The sequence below is a fragment of the Mus musculus genome, chromosome 15 (assembly GCF_000001635.26).
Source record: "Mus musculus strain C57BL/6J chromosome 15, GRCm38.p6 C57BL/6J".
NCBI lineage: Eukaryota > Metazoa > Chordata > Mammalia > Rodentia > Muridae > Mus > Mus musculus.
In genome coordinates, this window is record NC_000081.6 from 86,143,070 (window position 1) to 86,161,880 (window position 18,811).

At 50.2% G+C, this 18,811-nt stretch overlaps 1 protein-coding gene across 4 annotated transcripts in view; it reads right to left on the bottom strand.

Annotated features, from left to right (window-relative positions):
• Positions 1–18,811, bottom strand: part of Cerk (ceramide kinase) — a 47,159-nt gene that overhangs the window by 3,969 nt on the left and 24,379 nt on the right. For 2 of the 4 annotated variants that reach the window (NM_145475.4, XM_030248508.1), the window contains exons 4-11: positions 16,025–16,150; positions 13,519–13,582; positions 11,905–12,050; positions 8,466–8,540; positions 6,209–6,361; positions 3,216–3,321; positions 2,419–2,495; positions 1,453–1,658 (exon numbers count right to left, since the gene is read on the bottom strand). In NM_145475.4, coding sequence (NP_663450.3) covers positions 1,453–1,658; positions 2,419–2,495; positions 3,216–3,321; positions 6,209–6,361; positions 8,466–8,540; positions 11,905–12,050; positions 13,519–13,582; positions 16,025–16,150 — 953 coding nt within the window. The remainder of the gene's footprint in view (positions 1–1,452; positions 1,659–2,418; positions 2,496–3,215; positions 3,322–6,208; positions 6,362–8,465; positions 8,541–11,904; positions 12,051–13,518; positions 13,583–16,024; positions 16,151–18,811) is intronic. The other 2 variants (XM_030248509.1, XM_011245588.3) reach the window with 1 other exon arrangement.

Consider the following 18,811-nt stretch of genomic DNA (forward strand, 5'->3'; position numbering starts at 1 on the left):
AGCTTCACACGACTGCCGATACCTTTGAAATCTCAGGTCTGAGGCTAGCGAGATGGTGCAGAGGTTGAGAGCTCAGACCACTTTTGCAAAGGACTCAAAGTTTGGGTCCCAGAACTCACATTAGGCAGCTCAACAACTACTTGTAACTTCAGTTCCAGGGGAATCCAACACGCCTGTTCTCTGAGCAATCGCACTAACATGTTGCGGGAAATATAAAAACGAACCCGCCAACTCTCCTCAGGGCTGAACTAAGGCTCTTGGACTCCTTCAGGCCCACCAACTCTCTAGCCATACCATGGGGCCACAGGGCTCCCGCTGGGCCATCTCTCCAGCGGTGGCCCCTCTTCTTCTTGCTACCACACAATGTCCCACAGACCCCATGGTCAGCCATCTCAACACCTAATTACCCAGTAGAATCAAAACTCTTAAAGCTTAATTAACCAATCAAATTTATATATCAATCATATCACAATTTACAAAATGCCAATACAATAATTTCAGAGCCAATTGATAATGATAAAAGCTTTATTCCAATATTTCTAACCTTGTGAAATCATCATAGCTACTTGTGGCTGGTAAACGCCATTCGGGTTCAAGTCCGCAGCCATCTTCCTTCCTCTCTCCCCTGAGATGTTCTCTGTCTCTGCAACTCTTAGCTCCGCCTTCCCTTTCCCTGTCCAATCACAGGCCTCCTCTGCACTAATGTAATTGGACAGGGAAAATTCTGGGACACTAACACACACACACACACACACACACACACACACACACACACACACACTTTTAAAAATCCTCCATAGATATAAATACTTTAAAGAGGGCTGGAGAGTTGGCTCAGCAGTTAAGAGCACTAATTGCTCTTCCAGAGGTCCTGAGTTCAATTCCCAGCAACCACAGGGTGGCTTACAACCACCTGTAAATCGGAATCGGATGCCCTCTTCTGGTGTGTCTGAAGACAGTGACAGTGTACTCATATACATAAAATAAATAAATAAATCTTTAAAATACATACATACATAAGAATCCTATACTTCATTAGGGGTAATTTTTAGAATTCTCTGTTTCTAAAAATTATTTTTAAGTGTGTGTATTGGGGGGTGGGGTTTGGCTGCATGTGTGTATCTGTACACCGTGTGTATGCCTGGTGCCCGTGGAGGCCAGAAAAAGGCACTGGGTCCCCTAGAACTGGAGTTATAGAGAGTTGAGAGCTGGGAAACTGAACATAGTTCCTCTACAAAGACAACCAATGCTCTTAACTGCTGAGCCGTCTCTCTGGGACCCAGATCCATATTTTTAAATGAAAATCCACATGCAGGAACTGCCAAGGACCTTAAGGAGTGTGAAATATGCATCCAAAAATGTCTGTTTTGGGAAGTTAACAACAGATCCTATGAACCAGTGTGTGGGGAATTGTCCAAATGTGAATGACCTCGGGGCAAGAGTGCGCCTCACCTGGTCCTCCTGGTTCGTGTGCCGGATGAGGAATCTCAGGAAGTTGAACCTGGAGCACTTCCGGATAAGGATGAGGTCAGAAGACCCATCTCCCAGATGGGCAAATGGGGACAGGCCCCCAGGGCTCCGAGGACAAGCACAGGACATGTTGGTGGCATTGATGGCCAGGAACTTCCCACATGTCACTTGCCACTCTTCCATTTCCTCTGCGGAGGACAGCAGGTGGGCGCTAAGATCAACGTGGCACAGAGGCAGCTGCACAGCATGCAAGGGGTGCCTGCCAGCTGCTCTCTCTCCTGCCGCATGCTTTCATTCTGGCCTGAGTATATACCATGGAACCACCCACTCACCTCGGGACCTCAGAAGGTCTTATAGGGAGCAGGTTATGTCTCTTTTGGAGAGGAGTTTAACAAGGGTGAGCAGCCCTATGCAGGGGTCAATCTGACCTACCATTTCTCTTTATATGGCTTATAGGCTAGGAGTGGTTGCCACAGATTTTGGGTAGGCTAAAAAAAATTTTTTTTAAAGAGCAATAGCTTGTAGAAGAATATGACACAAAATTCCAGTCTCAAGAGTCCATAGACAATGCTTTAGGCCCACGACACGCCCACTTATCCACACACTGTAGCTGTCATTCTTGCAGGGAAGGGGTGTAACGAAGACCTTGTGGTGAGTATAGTGGAAGGCACGCATTCAGCCAAGGCCAAGCAGGACATTTGCCAACCTATATTTCATAGCAGCTGGAATGGCAGCCGTGGCTCTGGCCTAGCCTTGTGACAGTGATGGAAGGCTTTCCTACAAATATCAAGGCTCTCCAGCATCTCCTGAGCTGAAATGACTCGATGCTGCCTGGGGCTACCCAGAAAAATTGACACAGTACAACCAGGAAGAGAGAGAGGTGGCGTGGACAGCCAGGAGTGGTCATGTGCCGTGGGGCACACACAAGAATACACTCCTAATGATTACCGGCGTTCTCCAGGCCATACAGGGCTTTCTTCTCTTCTTCTTCCAGCTGTTGCTTGCTCTGCCTGCACACGAAGCACCTGAAAGACAGCATGCTCTCCTTGCCTCTAGTGCATGCACCGAGTGCCTTTAAACAACCAAGCCCCATCTCAACACACACATGCACACACACATGCACACATGAACACACATGCACACCCACAGACACACTCACACTCACACACACACACAAACACACACATTTAAATTCCTTTTCAAACAATAAGAGGCTCGAGTTTCAAAGGCTCCACCAGAAATCGTTCTTTAGGGTACTACTTTCAAACTCTCGAGATTAGACCTAAATCCACACCTATTAATCAGCGGCTTCCTTCTCCGGGGCTTGCAAACATCTCTAGATAGGCTTGACTGCCTAGCTCAGGATGCACCAATGGAGGTGAGAGTGCCTTTATTTCACGGAACAGACGCCATGAGCCGATGCTCCAGTCAGTAACTTGGAGCAGATTTCTCATCTGGGTGTGGGTGAGACTAGCCTAGTATTGGACCTGCCCCTTGAGTCTGCACCTTGAGGAGAACGTAGCTGCTGTGCACGTCGCCAGAATGGAGTCATCAGGCCAGCTCTTCTGGAAGCATCTATGAACTGGGAAGCTCTACACAAACCTATGAAAACTCGGGCGTCTTCCCCTCTACATCTGCAAAGTCCTCCTGCATCCACTGTCCTTTAACAGGAACAGGCTCCTCGCCAGCCCTGCACAGGTCAAGTGATTTACAGTGGAAACCTAACCAGACCTGCGCCTGCTTACCCAGCCCGGCAGGGTTTATTGTCCCGTGGAGATCCCACCGTGTGCTGTGCTGGGAGGAAGGACAGTGTCCCTTCATAGTACTGATGAGAGAGAAAGGTCTTCAACCCTGGGAAAAGAGCAGAAGAGAAAGAGCACCCATTTGTCACTACCTGGTTATGCGTGTCCTTAGATTACCACCACCACCACCATTATCCAGAGAGCAGGGGCCTGGAGAGCTGGCTCAGCACTTATGAGCTCTGGCTGCCCTTCCATAGGACCCTGGTTCAATTCCCAGCACCTACACAGTGACTCACAACCACCTGTAACTTCAGTTCCAGGGGCTCTGATGCCCTCTTCTGCCCTTCACAGACACTGGGCATATATGTAGTCCTCAGACACAGAAAATTATAAAACAAAACAACAACAACAACAAAAAACAATTTAAAGAAAACTGGGAGCCAACCAGTCTGCAGGGGACCCTTGCAGGTGACACTGTTACTATACCAGAAGGAGGTGCAAATTTTGCCCTCCTCACAATGGCTCCAAGTACCATAGCACCAAAAAAAGCACCGTGAGAGGTGTGGTCAGGGCTTTGGTCACATATTAAGGCTGCTACGTATTTGGCAGCAGTGACCTTGAGTGAACTCAAGGGGGGGGGGGGGCTGTCCTGTGTCCTGACGGCTCAGAGTCTCCACCACCCCTCTTTGACATGGTCAGCAATGCCCCCTGTCTCCTGTGTGCTTAACTCCCATCAGAGTCATTATCATCCACAACATTGGTGTCCCCCTGGGTGAATTTAGGACAAAGGTCAGGGTGGCACTGCCTCCCAAGGTGCCTACTGAACCGCGCTGTCCATGCTGCATGGTGCAGGCCGGGATGGGCAAGGCCAGCAGACAGGGCTGCTGGACCTCTGATAGCACGTGGGGATAGGGAGTGGGTAGGAGGTGCGGGAGAGTCCAGGGGTGCCCTGCAACTCTCAGGGTGACCACCTGCCCTGGGACCAGCTAGGCTTGCCCTGGTCCTGCACGACCTCTTTGTCTAGTTTATGAACACGGTGGAGAAACGCTGGCCCTGAGGAGTCCACATCATCTGACCCCTAATATACTGAGCCTTTCCATTCCACCCAGGGACCAGGTCCAGCTTCATCATACCCTCACCCACAGAGCCACAAGCACCTGACCCCTGGGGAGGGTCCCAGCTCCTCCCACCATGTTCTGGGTGCCCCTCCGGGTGCTACTCCCCTATGCCGGGTGCTAGGTGTAGATAGTATGCCAGGGGGGAGCTTTGTGGAGAATGGGTGCGGATCATGGGGCTTCTGTTGTCTCTGCTTGCACGCTGGCATTATATTCTCTTTCCAGCCCTTAGGTCCCCACCTCTGGCTTCAGTCAGCTGACCCTAGACTGTCCGAGTGTCCAGGACGGAAGGCTTCATCTCATGCTTCGTTCTCCTTCATAAAACAGCTGCCCATCACAGTGGTCAGTGCTCCCCCTGCCCGCTCACCCCCAACCCATCGCAGCCAAACACCAACACCGACCAGTGTGTGCTAACATGCTCGAGTGGATACATCAGAACTGTCATGCGTTGGGGACAGAGACCGGGAGAGCTGCTCTGTCTGAGAGGAAAGATGGGGCTTCTCAGATGTGTTCTGAGGGGACCGGGAAGGAAGGCACTGGCCAGAGGCTGTGGACAGCGGGGGTTCTTCAGGCCTGCCAGGTGGCATCCTGGCAGATGGGGCAGGCATAGTACCTCAATATGGAAAGGGTCACAGTTTGCCCAGCACCCAGAGCCCTTTCTTTTCAGGATGGCTGTGTATATGTTATATACCTTTGCCACACAACAGTGTCTAAGCTACCTAGCACACTCTGGGTGGCCTTCCCTCCTCTCACAAGGAAAAGGGTAGCTTCTGGTACTTGGAGTCATTAGATTTTACCCAGTGTTGCCAACAGTGAACTACAGAGAATAGGGCTCAGACAAGGGAATGCAGTAAACGCAGGAAAGCCATTCATCTGGACCATCAGAACGCCATACACTGCATTTTGAATATTCTTCTAAGCTCCTCTCCTTGGCATTTTAAATCTGATGGGGGAGGGAGGAGCACCCACACCTGACCTGAAGCCAGCTGGTGGTGACTTTATGTAGCCCGAAGCTGAGCTGCCTTTCTTGTTCCTCCTAGCTGGTGGTGACTAGGTAAGGGGACGTGGCTGTCACTGAGGGCTCTATCTGCATCCGTAGGGTGTGGGTGGACACACTGTTTGCAGGTCCACGGCACAGCAGCAGCACTTTGGGAAGGCCCCAAGGTCTGGGTTCTAACAAGCCTCCCAGGGACACCGATGTCTGCCCCCTCTGAGAGCCACTGAAGGGTGACACCAGGCCTGGGCAAGTCATTTAAGCATACTGCTTCTTGTCTCCACTGTGAAATGGGGACTGAGCACAAGAGGAGGGCAGGGAGGAAGGAGAACCCCTGCCTAGTGCTCCCCTGCTCCACTGAGTCCCACCCAAGCAGATGCAGACCTCTGACCTCTCCTGTCCTGGTCAGTTACGCATGTTCACAGTTGCGCATGCTCACTGACGTAGCCGGATGGATTATGGCCGGCCACTGTAGAAGCTCAGGGAGACAGTGCATTTGTGGAAGGGGAAGAAATGAACCTGAGCCTGAAGCGCAGATGCCCAGGGCTGAACTTCTTCACCAGGAAGCGTCCTCCTACTTCATCTGCTGTAGTCTCAGGGGGATCACAAAAAAATAATCTTTTTCTCTGAAACCATCTACCTTGGTACCTTGGGTTAGTACCAATCACGTGACTGACTGATAAAAACAAATCGTTCAGTCCTGTACGGCCTCCCTCAGTGTGGTTCTGACACTGTGTTGTGACTCTCAAGGGAGCATCATCTGGGTCACACTAGCCAGATTCAAGGTCACACCCCCACTCTGGAAAGCAAGACCCCGAGCACCTTGTCAGCATCTGGGGATGCTGTCTTTGTGGATTGGCTCGATGTCTGGGGACACGGCGGTGTACCTGAGAAATCATACCGGACGAGGCCCATCCACCGTTTCTTTTCACTGTCCTTGATTAAGTCCCCGTAGAAACCGTAGCCCAGCAGAGAAACCGAGTACCGCAGCAGCGTGTTATGGTAGTGCACAGAGGACACGTCTATTGCCAGTGAGTCCCCTGTGGGAGAAGAGAGCTATAAGGGGTCCCCGTCCCCACTCTGACCTCCTCTACCCTGCCCCAGACAGCACCCTGAAGGTGTCAGAGGTGTCTGCTTGCTGCAAACAGCAGAAACAGAGCACGCTCAGTGTGGCAATTGGAGTGACAAAACTCAGATGTGACGGCTCTTTGGCTGCGACATCTGTCACACCATTGCACACACCAGGGTTGATTCATCTGATCTGGCTGGTTAGGTGGGGGTCCCCTTCGTCCTTCATTTCTTAATCTGTGCCCCCCCCAAGCTGTTCACTCTGTCCAAGAGAACAGCAGTCCTGGATAAAGGAGGATTGTTCTTGGGCCCAGGGTATGGATGCGGTGGAACCTCAAAAAAACAAAAACAAAAACAAAAAACCGAGCTCTCCAATGACAAAATGTGATATTTCCAAGCAAGGTTCAAGAATCGTTCTGAACGGACAGAATAGAATGTGCCCGGGGGAGGGGCATCCATGTTACTGAATGGAAGAAAAGTAGGGTTGAGGTTGAAAACAGGTATACAGTGTTAGCATTCTGTCTTAACTCCAGCCCACAGTTACCTGGCAACAGCCAGGTAGGCCTGACCCACTCTAAAAGGGGCTGCTTGCCCCCTCCTCCCTCTCTTGCTCTCTTGCTTCTCTCTTGCCTTCTTGGGCTCTTCCCTTCCCCCTCTCTCCTCACATTCATGGCCGGCCTCTACTTCTCTACTCTCTCCTTCTCTCTGCCTTTCCCTGCCTCTACTACCCTCTTGGCTCCCCTCCCCATGCCCTGAGTAAACTCTATTCTATACTATATCATTGTGTGGCTGGTCCTTCACAGGGAAGGGATGCCTCAGCATGGGCCTGCTAAGGCACCCTCTACCCCCACACCTCACCACACAGCCATAGAACATATTCTACCTCGATTTATCTTTTTATAAACACATCACACAGCACTTAAAACACAACATCTGCCAGCTGTGGAGGCACACACCTGCACCCAGGACCCTGAGGCTATTTAGAAAAGGATCGTCTCACAAAATAAAAATTACACTTAGAAAACAGGTAGGCAGAATGCTGTGAGTTCAAGACCAGCTTGATCTACTTAGTAAGTTCTAGGCTAGCCGGGACTACATGAAACCCTGTCTTAAAAAAAAAAAAAGGAAAAAGAAAAAGAAAAAGAAAAAGAAAAAAGACAAAACAATAAAATCCCAAGTGTTCATCTAAAAATAGAGCATTTCCATACTTCCATGACTGCAGGTAAGACGGGACACAGTAAAGAGAGATGGGGTGGGCGGGGACACCAGCCATTTCTCATAAGCCCCAGAGCTACACCTCCTGTGGGACTGGAAGAGGGGCTGGGTGTGTCCTCTGATGAGTAACTCACCCTGGGGCCTTGCAGGTGTTTCACAATGGGGATTAGCTTTGGTAGCTGGTTTTGGAAGAGAGCAGGGAGAGCTGAGAAAACAGGGCCACAAAGGAGCTGGCAGGGACCTGGGGCTGGCTATGGGGCATTCACGTATAAACCAGGACTTGGCCTGCAGATCCGTAGTTGAGGTATCTCTGAGACACAGGGCAACAGCGGGAGAGCTCTGAGGAGCCCCAGGGAAGACCCAGTATTGATTGTGTAGAAGAAGCAAGAGGCCTCAGAGCCAGACCAATGACTAACTGCAAGGGACACTTGCAAGTAAAGCTATGTGGGTAAAAGAGTAAACTGTGTGACACACGGTGACAAACCACAGCCTCCACAGCAAGATGGTTTTGTTTATTTTGTTTGTTTGTTTGTTTGTTTCTTTTGCAGGGGGCATTGCAAAGGACAGGTGAGTGGTATTGTGGTGAACGATGTGAAATTCATAAAGAATCAATAAAAAGTTAAGAGGCAACGGCGAGACTTGGGGCGGAAGAGTTGGCTCGGTAGTTCAGAGCACTTGTTGCTGCTGAGAAGGACCTGGGTTCGATTCCCAGCACCCACATGGAGGCTCACCACCTCCTTAGGCACCCTGCATACACGTGGCACACAGATGTACACAGATGTACACACACCGCAAAACGCTCATACACATGACATTAAAAGAAATAAAAACTCGGGGAAAAAAGGAAAAGACGGGACTCACCAATAATGATGTGCAAAGCCGATGTCTCTGCGTCGTTTGTGCCCACTGTTGAGTAACACACACAATCTGTGGACCCTGCAGAGAGGACAAGAAAGCCCTTAGTGTTGATGTGACTGACTTCCAGTCAGGTGAGTGGCACCTTCTCCTGTCCCTCTGAGGCCCCGAAACAGCTGGAGAATAAGAGTTTACCCACAAGATGAATGTTAAAAAATATTTAAAATGCCCTATGACCAGCCAGGTGGCGGTGGTGTATGTCTTTAATACCAGCACTTGACAGGCAGAGGCAGGTGGATCTTTTGTGGGTCTGAGGCTAGCCTGGTCTATAGAGCAAGCTTCAGGACAGCCAAGGCTACACAAAGAAAGGCCTTATGGTAATGTTTCAGAGCTCTAAAACGTGACCTGCAGCAAACCCAGACACGGAGTCCACCCTGAACCCTCTTGGAGCTTCTAAGAGATGTCTGTAATGCCAGCAACCGCTTCCCTCCCTTCTAAGGCTCTGGAAGGTATGTGGCCCCTGCCTACCTTTATATAGCTGGAAGTACTTCCTCACAGCCCAGCCTAGACCTTAAGGACAAAGGGGGCCTGCACAGAGCGTCATCATGGGGAAGCAGACAAAACAAAGTTAACTGTAAAGTGTCTTCGGTTTTTATTTTTTTAAGTAGTAGTATTTATTTATTCAGACACACCAGAAGAGGGCGTTGGATCCCATAACAGAAGGTTGGGGAGCCACCATGTGGTTGCCAGGACTTGAACTCAGGACCTCTGGAAGAGCAGCCAGTGCTCTTAACCTCCGAGTCATCTCTCCTCTCCAGCCTCCCCCCACCCCTGTGTCTTCGTTTTTATTGTCAACTTGTCACAACCTAGACTCACCTGGGAAGAAGAAACCTCAACAGAAGAACCGACTCGATCAGAATGACCTATGGCCATGTCTGCGAGAGGTTACCTTGATTGATGTGGGAGGACCCAGCCCACTGCGGGCGGTACTGTGAGACCCCGACTTAGAATGTTTCTCCCTGGAAGGTAAAGCCCCTGGACATTCCCCAAGCTTGTTTTCCCTGATCTCTAAAAATACAGCCAGAAAGAAGCTCTTTGTTCACTATAGCCAGCAAAAAGTCTTTTTGTTTCTGTGCCTTACAGCCAGAGATGCGATAATTGTAGGAAGACCTACAAGGACATAGAGATAGACACCGGAGAGGAGACTGCAGCTCACTCCCCCACCCCCACCCCCACCCCCGCCGGAAAGGAGCTGTAGCCAACTCTCCTCCCAACTTCTCCCAACTCCTTCCAACTCCTCCCAACTCCTCCCAATTCCTCAGCTAGCTGTTAAAAGCCCCCTACTGTCACCGCTCAGGGTCAAACTCCCCTGCCCTGCACTGTGGTGGTGGAGGGACTTTGTCCTCAGCTAGCTGATAATAAAACCCTCTTGCAGTTTGCATCAGGTGTGGTTTTCTCTGGGGACATTGGGGTGTTGGCCAGATCATCCCGGGACTTGAGCGGAGGCCCAGCTTCGGGGGTCTTACAGTACTATCCCTAGGCAAAAGCTAACTGAGCACGAGCCAGTGGGCAAGCTAGTTAGCCGCCTTCCTCCATGGTTTCTGCTTTGGTTCCTGCCTGAGTCCCTGCCATGCCTTTCCTTAAGGATGGATTGTGACCTGGAAGTATAGCCGAAACAAAGCCTTTCCAACCTAACTCGCTTTATGGTCAGAATGGCTTACTGCAGTAGCAGAGAAGTAGAACTAGAGGTTGGGATGACCCAGCTTTGCTGGAGCATCATCACCATCCTTTTTACTGGATGCACGAGGGAGAATCTTCAGCAGCCCAGACCCCACCCCACCCCACCCCCCATCCATATTGCCCCATCTTGCAGTCCCCACGGTGGCACCAAGCAAGAATGACTGCCTATGTGCTGTTCAGCATGGGAGCTGTCACCTGACTGAAACGGAGCTTGGGCAGAAGTCAGAGCTGAGTCAGCACCGCTCCCCCCTCCCCCGTTCTACCCGCCAGACTCATTTTATGCTTTAATGAAGTAGTGGCGGCCATGAAAAGCCACTTGCTGTCCCTCTGTGACGAGGCTGATGTGCCTCCATGGGCTTTCATTTGCCACCCTACCGCCAGGGCCGAGCGTGACCTTAGCAATGAGGGTCAAGTTCAAAAGCGTGATCTGTGTTCACGGTTGACACTTGGCACTTCCTACACACAGGATGTTGGGAGTGATCAGCCTGCCTAACCCACAGGCCAGCAGCCAACTGGAACTCAGTCCTGGTGGCACAGGTCTTTCACCAGGCTTTGGACACAGCACCTACTGAGCAGAGGTCAGTTCCCCGAGGCTCTATGAATAGCAGGAAGTGCTCAGTAGAAGCTGGTACCACTAGAGTTATCACAAGGACAGGGCTCTGCATCTTTAGCTGGGAAACCAACTCGTCTTCCCTCGGGGTCTCTCAGCCAACCTGCTTTCATCAAGGAGGACTGGGTCTCTAGTGAGCATGCTCACCAAGCCTGTAGACGAAGCTCCTACCTCAGACACAGCGAATGTCCCACCAAACCTTTTCCCCAAAGCACCCTCACAGACACACCAGGAGTGTGCTTTCGCAATCTCCTGAGTAACCCGGTGGAGGTAAAAATCAAGATCATCACACTGGATTTTCTAAGAACTAGGAGATTTCTCTCCCACCCCTACCCTCCTATTATTTTGGTTTTATAGACAGGGTTTCTCTGTGTAGCCCTGGCTGTCCTGGAACTCACTCTGTAGACCAGGCTGGCATTGAACTCAAAGATCCGCCTGCCTCTGCCTCCTGCATGCGGAGATTGCTTATCTGGTGTCTTTACACGGCCCGTCTGTATAATCAGGGTCACACTGGGATCAGCATCTTCCCGGACACACAGTCAAGTTCCTTCTGCTCTCCATGCATTATCTTGCAGAAAGGAGTGTAGTTATGGAAATTGCTTTTCAAAATAATGCGTTTATTTTTTACTTTCTCTGCAGTGATGTTCGGCCTGCATGTATGTCTGGGTGAGGGTGCACGATCCTGGAGTTACAGACAGTTATGAGTTGCCATGGGGGTGCTGGGAATTAAACCCAGGTCCCTTGGAAGAGCAGCCAGTGCTGTTAACTGTGAGCCATCTCTCTAGTCCCCTGAGAAATCACTTAAACAAAACAACGACAACAACAAGAACAACAACAAAAAGGGGGTTTGAGCTGGCCTAGGCTGAACTCACTATGTAACTGAGAATGACCTGGAACTTGCTTCTGCCTCCTGATTGCAGAATCACAGTTTAAATGAAGTGTGAACCAGGAATGATTATCCCCTGACTTGAATCCTGGATGGACGCTTTACTAATGAAGGGGGCGGGGGGTGGGGGAGCAGCAGAGGCGTGACCATCTGACTTCACATTCCTCCTAACAACTGCAGAGGGAGAGGAAGCCAGCTGTGTACCATACCTGCGGGTATGATGCCGATCCTGAGGGTACTGGGCACCAGCACGGCTCGGGGGTGATTGGGGTCGATACCAGCGCTCTGCTGCGTCCTCCCAATCACCCCATGCAGCACCTCGCTGAACATGCCGTCCCCACCTACGCACACGATGCTGCAGGAGAAGCATAGGTTTGTTGAGCCTGTTAGTCCTCTTCTTGCAGTAGCTGGGGGTGGGGGTGGAGGGTGGGGGGGTTGGAGGTAGCTTGCAAGATTGGCCTACCAGACATTTGGAAATGGTTTCTGAACACCCCCCTCCCCTGCGTGATGAGGTCTGGCCATCCTGCCTAATTTACTTTTTTTTGGGGGGGGGGTGTTTGAGTCAGGGTTTCTCTGTGTAGCCCTGGCTGTCCTGGAACTCACTCTGTAGACCAGGCTGGCCTCGAACTCAGAAATCCACCTGCCTCTGCCTCCCAAGTGCTGGGATTAAAGGCATGCGCCACCACGCCCGGCTTAATTTACTTTTCCAAATGGGATTCTTCACAAACCCTGGCTTCTCCTGCCAGGGATCAGGCATTCTGGTGGTTTCTAAGCAGAGAGTACACATGTGCCTGGTCAGCCATCATCAAATGCCTATGGTTTAGGGGGCTGCACAGATGGCTCAGTGGTCAAGAGCACACACTGCTCCTCCAGAGGACCTGGCTTCTATTCCTAGCATCCCCGTGGCAGCTTACAACTCTCTATAACTCCAATTCCAGAGAAGATGATGCCCTCTTCTGCCTATCAGGCTTGCATATGGTACATGTACTTACATACACGCAAGCAAACCAACACATACACAATATAAACGAACAAACAAACTCTAACTTGGGCTGGGATGGCTTAGTGGCAAAGAACCTGCCTAGCATACAAACAGCCTGGGTTTCATCCCCAATACTGCAAAAATAGATATTAAAAGTTAAAAGACATTTGTGAATTGAGATGCAAGCTTTCCAGGAAGAAACAGCAACCCCACACGGTAGCTGCTGAGAGGCCCTCATAGGGCATTCGATCCCATTACAGATGGTTGTGAGCCACCATGTGGTTGGCAGCACTTGAACTCGGGACCTCTAGAAGAGCAGCCAGTGCTGTCAACTTGTCACAACCTAGACTCACCTGAGAAGAAGGAATCTCAACTGAAGAAGTGTCTCCATCAGATTGACCTACGGCCATCCAAGTCTGTGAGAGGTTGCCTTGATTGATGTGGGAGGAACTAGCGAGTTGGGTGGCCTTGCTGTGCCCAGATAAGAGGGGAAGCCTGCTCCTATTGTCAAACACCGCCCCCCACCCCAGCCCTGGGCACAGTCTTGGGAGCTCAGGAAACAGGAGTCGAGGTGACCAGGTGAGAGCCAGGTCAAACAAGTGGGTAAGGAAAACTAAGGGGAGATATTGGGTGGTCAGGATAGGGTTTACAGTGTGCTGTCCATGCTGGAGATGGTTGGAGAGGGTCATGGAGACATGTGTACATCAGACAAACGTGTCCTACGACATGGAGGGAAGGCAGAAGACATGCCCACAGTCCAGGGCAACCCAAGAGCTCCCACAGGGTAGGTCTCAGATAGTGTTCACTGTCTGTGACCAAGAGGAAAGCAAGCTCAACTCACCCATCATAGCTGTCTGTGTTGATCTCGTATAAAGTCTCCTTGGCTTGGTTGGCATGCTCTGTAACTGTGGGGGGGAAATGTTGCAATGGGACCGTTTATCTTCACATCTTGGAACCCATGTGTAAGCTAACTGCCAACTGATGCTATTTTATAAGAGGTCCCAGAAAGCTCCCAGGAAGATTTCTCGCAAGAAGTCCCACCCCAGACTTGCCTCACTGCCTTTTTACAAAAGAGTAAGGCGGCCTCTGTGAGAAACGGCCATCTCAGGATCCATTCTACCAAGACCTGATATTCCTCCTAGGCTCCGCCCAGTAGTTACCTGGCAACAGCCAGGTAGTATAAAGGGGCTGTTTGTCCCCTCCTCGCTCTCTTACTCTCTCTTCTTACTTTCTACTTACTCTTCTCTCTGACCCTTTTCCCTCTCCCCTTCCCCCTCCCGCCCTCTCTCTTCACGTGTTTCTGGCCCAGCCTCTGCTCCTGTGTGCTCTCTTCTCTTCTCTCTCTCCCCTCTTTCCTCTCTCCCCTCCCCCCTCCTCTCCTCTCCCCTCCCCCCTCCCCTCCCCTCCCCTCCCCCCCTCTCCCCTCCCCTCCCCTCCCCTCTTCTCCCCTCCCCTCTCCTCTCCTCTCCTCTCCTCTACCTCTACTCTTCTCTCTCTCTCTCCCTCTCTCTCTCTCTCTCACAGCACAACACTTGGCACATGTCGGAAACTAATTTCTTTTCTTTTTAGTTAATGTGCATGAGTGTCTGCCTGCCCGGATGTATGCGTACCGTGTGCATGCAGTGCCCACAGAAAGAGAGGGTCAGTGGAGCCCCTGAAGACAAGTGATACACACAGTTGCAGTGTGGGTGCTGGGGATGGGACCCTGGACCTCTGCAAGAGCAGCAAATGCTCTCAGCCACTGAGCCATTTCTCTAACAGCCCCAACAGAGAATTTCACTGACAGCAATGAAGAGTAGCTTGTTGCACTTATTACTTACTATACAGGTCATTTTATTTGTTTGTTTGTTTGTTTTTAAAATACGTTTACATGTAAGGAGGAGATAAGGTTAGCCCACAGTCTTTGTGCCCAACGTGAAAAGGCAAAATTGCGAGTGAAATTTAGTGCTCACATGGTTGACTCTGAGTCTGTGTGTCCCCACATCACAATCCCTCATGCTGGAGAACCCTTGGGAAAGGTCGCTTTTTTTTTTAAAGATTTATTTATTTATTATATGTAAAGTACACTGTAGCTGTCCTCAGACACTCCAGAAGAGGGTGTCAGATCTCATTACAGATGGTTGTGAGCCACCATGTGGTTGCTGGGATTTGAACTCTGGACCTTCGGAAGAGCAGTCGGGTACTCTTACCAACTGAGCCATCTCACCAGCCCCCGAAAGGTCGCTTTAATAAAGCTGCTGTCTAGTGTTCCTTTGGAGCCCCACATCTCCTGGTGGGAGCATCTGCAGTCTTACCAGTGTGCTGTTATCATGAAGTGTGCCAGGGATACCTGAGTGCCCATCTTGGTGTACCTGACTGTTCGCAGATTTGGAAGCAGGGGATAAAGGGATAACCTCTTCATTTTTAGACTTTTGACTTGTATTGCTATTATTATTATTATTATTATTATTATTATTATTATTATTATTTTGGATGCAGTGTCTTTCTGTGTAACCAGGCTGGCTTCCAACCCTCCAACCCCTGTCCTCCTGTGTCAACCTCCTGAATGCTGAGGTGACAGCCCTTCCCAGCTGCACTGTCTTACTAACAGAGTCATACCAAGCCCCAGAAGGCCTGCAGGAGCAGTGGACCGTGTCTGTCTCCCCCTCTGAAACCAGCATCCCTCTGATGACAAGAGTGCTATGATGTGGGGTTACAAAAATGACTTATGCTGTGACATTCTGAGACATCCACTACTTGTATCTTTTCCTGAAAGGACTTCCTGTCTAAGAACTCTTTCTTTTGTTTGTTTGTTTGTTTGTTTTTTAAATCTCCTCATTGTTCCTGTGAGTAATATATATATATATACATATATATATATATAGGCAAAGTACATTGAGTACATTAGAGGTTTTTTTCCCATTATTTTATTTATTCACTTAACATCCCTATCCCAGCCCTGCTCCCAGTACCACCCTCCCAAACTCCTCCCCCCAGTACATTATTTCCTTTGCCTTCTTCCAACCGAGTGTATAAAACACCCCCGACTGGGCTCGAAATGACCATCTAGGGCAGTGGCTCTCAACCTGGGGGCCACGACCCCCACTGGTGTCATCTATCAGAGAATTACATTATATGATTCATAACAGTAACAAAATTAGAGTTATGAAATAGCAACAAAAGTTCTTCTATGGTTGGCGCGGGGGGGGGGGGGGGCGGTTACCATAATATGAGGAACTGTATTGAAGGGTCGCAGCGTTAGGAAGGCTGAGAACCACTGCTCTAGGATAAAGCCTCCTCCAGGGGTGGCATGTGAGTCCCTCTCGAGCTGGCTCCTGCATACATGCCCCAGTGCCCGACACACTTACTGATGATCTCCGTAGTGATGGAAGCCAAGGTAAACAGAGGCGCCACTGTTTTTTCATAGATGCGCTTGCCCTGACCTTTCCCTCCGAAAGGGTTGATGAATACCAGCAAGTGCTTCGGTCTTGAAGCTGCAAAACAACATCCACGCACACGGGGTCAGTCACGATGCGTGCAATAAATTCCAACTCGGTTAGTGTGCTGCTGCCGCTGCCAGTAAAAAGCTGATAAGTTCTGACAAAGCGTGCTTGGTTATCAAAGGAGGAAGGGCACCGTCTGTTGAGGTGAGGGCAGGGCTCTGCACATGCGTGGGGCACCTGGAAGGTCCCTATCCTGGCCGAATCTCATGAGATGTGGGTGTGGGTGGCTGAGGCTCCTTCTGCCCATGGGAAGGACGAGGCTTTTGAGGACAAGAACAAGATGGGAATAGAGAAAGGAGCGCAAGGAGAGGAAGACAGGCACAGGCAGAGACAGAAGGAGTTGACTGGATGCACAGCGGGAAGAGAGGTTCCCACAGCACCACAGCCTGGCTTCAGGCTTTCCCTCAGTCCCCACCAGTGGCTGGGTCTCCTGAGACACCCCTGTTTTCCTATGAAACTCACATACATCTATTTTGGCTGATGTAAGTGCACAGCCACATAGGTGTATCGAATCACAGTAACATGAAGGAAGATGCCCAAGGAAACCCTAAGATGAAAGTCTACATCCAAACTTGGACATGGTGTTCATCGCTGAGCTGTTTAGGTTAGCCAGCAGGGGGCTACTCCACACCAGTGGGGTTGGGTGAGTGGCTCACAGCTAAGTATGGAGCACTTACCCATGGAAAGAATGAGTGGCTAACCTCTAGTAGCCAGGCACACACTCAGAGGGTGGGCTAGTGGCTAACTGTGGGTGCACACCCAGAGGTAGGGCATCACCAATGGACAGGTGCACACCCAGAGGTAGGGCATCACCAATGGACAGGTGTCAAAAGCACCGTGGATGTATACCACGGGTGTATACAAGACAGCTCATCCTCGTGACTCCATTTGCACTAGGCTCTAGTGGTGAAAAAGGCAAAGCCAGCTGGGAGGCTGCTCTTATGACTAGAGAAAATGGAAATACAGTGTGTTGGGAGTGGAGCATGAGGTGGGGGGGGGTGGAACATGAATTGGGCCTTACAAAAAAAAAAGGTAAAAAGAGAGAGATGGGTGGGGAGGGGAATGAGAAAGAAAAAAGGAAAGGGAGGGAAGAAAAGGAGGAAGGAAGGAAGGAAGGAAGGAAGGAAGGAAGGAAGGAAGATCAAACCTTAAGGGAAAATCAGGGGATATAAAGGTTTCTAAATCTGACAGGCATGGTGGTACGCACCTGTAATTTCAATACTTGGGAACTAGAGGTAGGAAGATCAAGAGTTCAAGGCCAGCCTTGGCTACATAGAAAATCTGAGGCCAGCCTGGGGTATATTAGACCTACTCTCAAAATAAAGAAGTAAAAGGAAACAAATACAAAATGAAGAGACTTATACTATGTCTGTCTCACATTTTATCATTTCTGGTTGTACAGAAAACCCAGGTGCAGGGCCAAGGAGATGGCTCGGTAAAATGTTTGCTGTGCACACGAGAGAATCTGAGTTCAGATTCTCCGTACCTACAGAAAAGCCAGGGGGATGCTGGCCAATCGTGGTACACGCCTTTAATCCCAGAACTTGGGAGGCAGAGGCTGGCGGATCTCTGTGAGTTGCAGGCTAGACTGGTCTAACATAGTGAGTTCCAGGACAGCCAGGGCTACACAGAGAAACCCTGTCTCAAAAGAACAACAACGACAATAAAAAGAAAAGGAAGGAAAGGAAAGGAAAGGAAAGGAAAAAGAAAACCAGTTTTCATTGTATGTGACCTTTTTCAAAGGACGCGGGGGGTGGGGGGTGGGGGGTGGGGGGGGCATTTCTGAGTGATTCATAAGAAGTCACTGTGACCTCTGAGGCACAACCAGACAGGGACGTCACGGAAAGGAAGTCACAGGCGTACTATCCCTAAACCTAGATAAGACACTCCTAAGTGAAGTTTCAGGAAGTCAGATGCAGTGATACAGAGAAGGGCAGAGGTCACCGGCAGGATGGCCGCTCTGAGAAGAGCATTAACAAGCAGACGCAGAGTGGGAAGTCCTCAAATCCAACACCTGTGACCACCCTGCCCGCCCCCCCCCCCCAGCCGTCCCCTTCTGGGATGACTAGGATTCTTAGAAGGGAAATCCATGGTTGTGAGGAAGCTGGCAGGTCCCTTGCATTCCCTGTGGTATGTCCCCAGGTCAGGACTGAGACAACTGGTGTTGCTGTCACACTGCACTGGAGGCCCAGCCTGGGCAGCACTTATATAGGAAGGGACAAAGAAGGAGGTGACCCATGCAAGCCTTAGAACCAATAAGTAGATCTGTCAAGGACAATGATGAACTTCTATTAAATGTCTACAAACAAGCAAGCAAGCAAGCAAGCAAGAAAACCGTGGGTCAGATATGCTGTTTCACTCCTATAATCCTAGCACTTCAGAGGCCGAGGCAGGGGGATCATGAGTTTGAAGCTTTGAACTTGAAGTAGATAGTGAGAACTCTCACCAGAGAACACAACAACTGGCCTGTGAAAACAAATGAACATATGAGGCATAAAAGCAGGTCTAGTTATTTAGACCTTCCCAGGGTCACGGTGACATCTGTGAAGGAGTGGGGGCCTAGGGACTCACTGAGTGTCCTGCCATGCTGTTGTTACAGAATGCTCAGTGTGAAAGATTACAACCACTTCTCTGTCTGTTTCAAGAAAACAT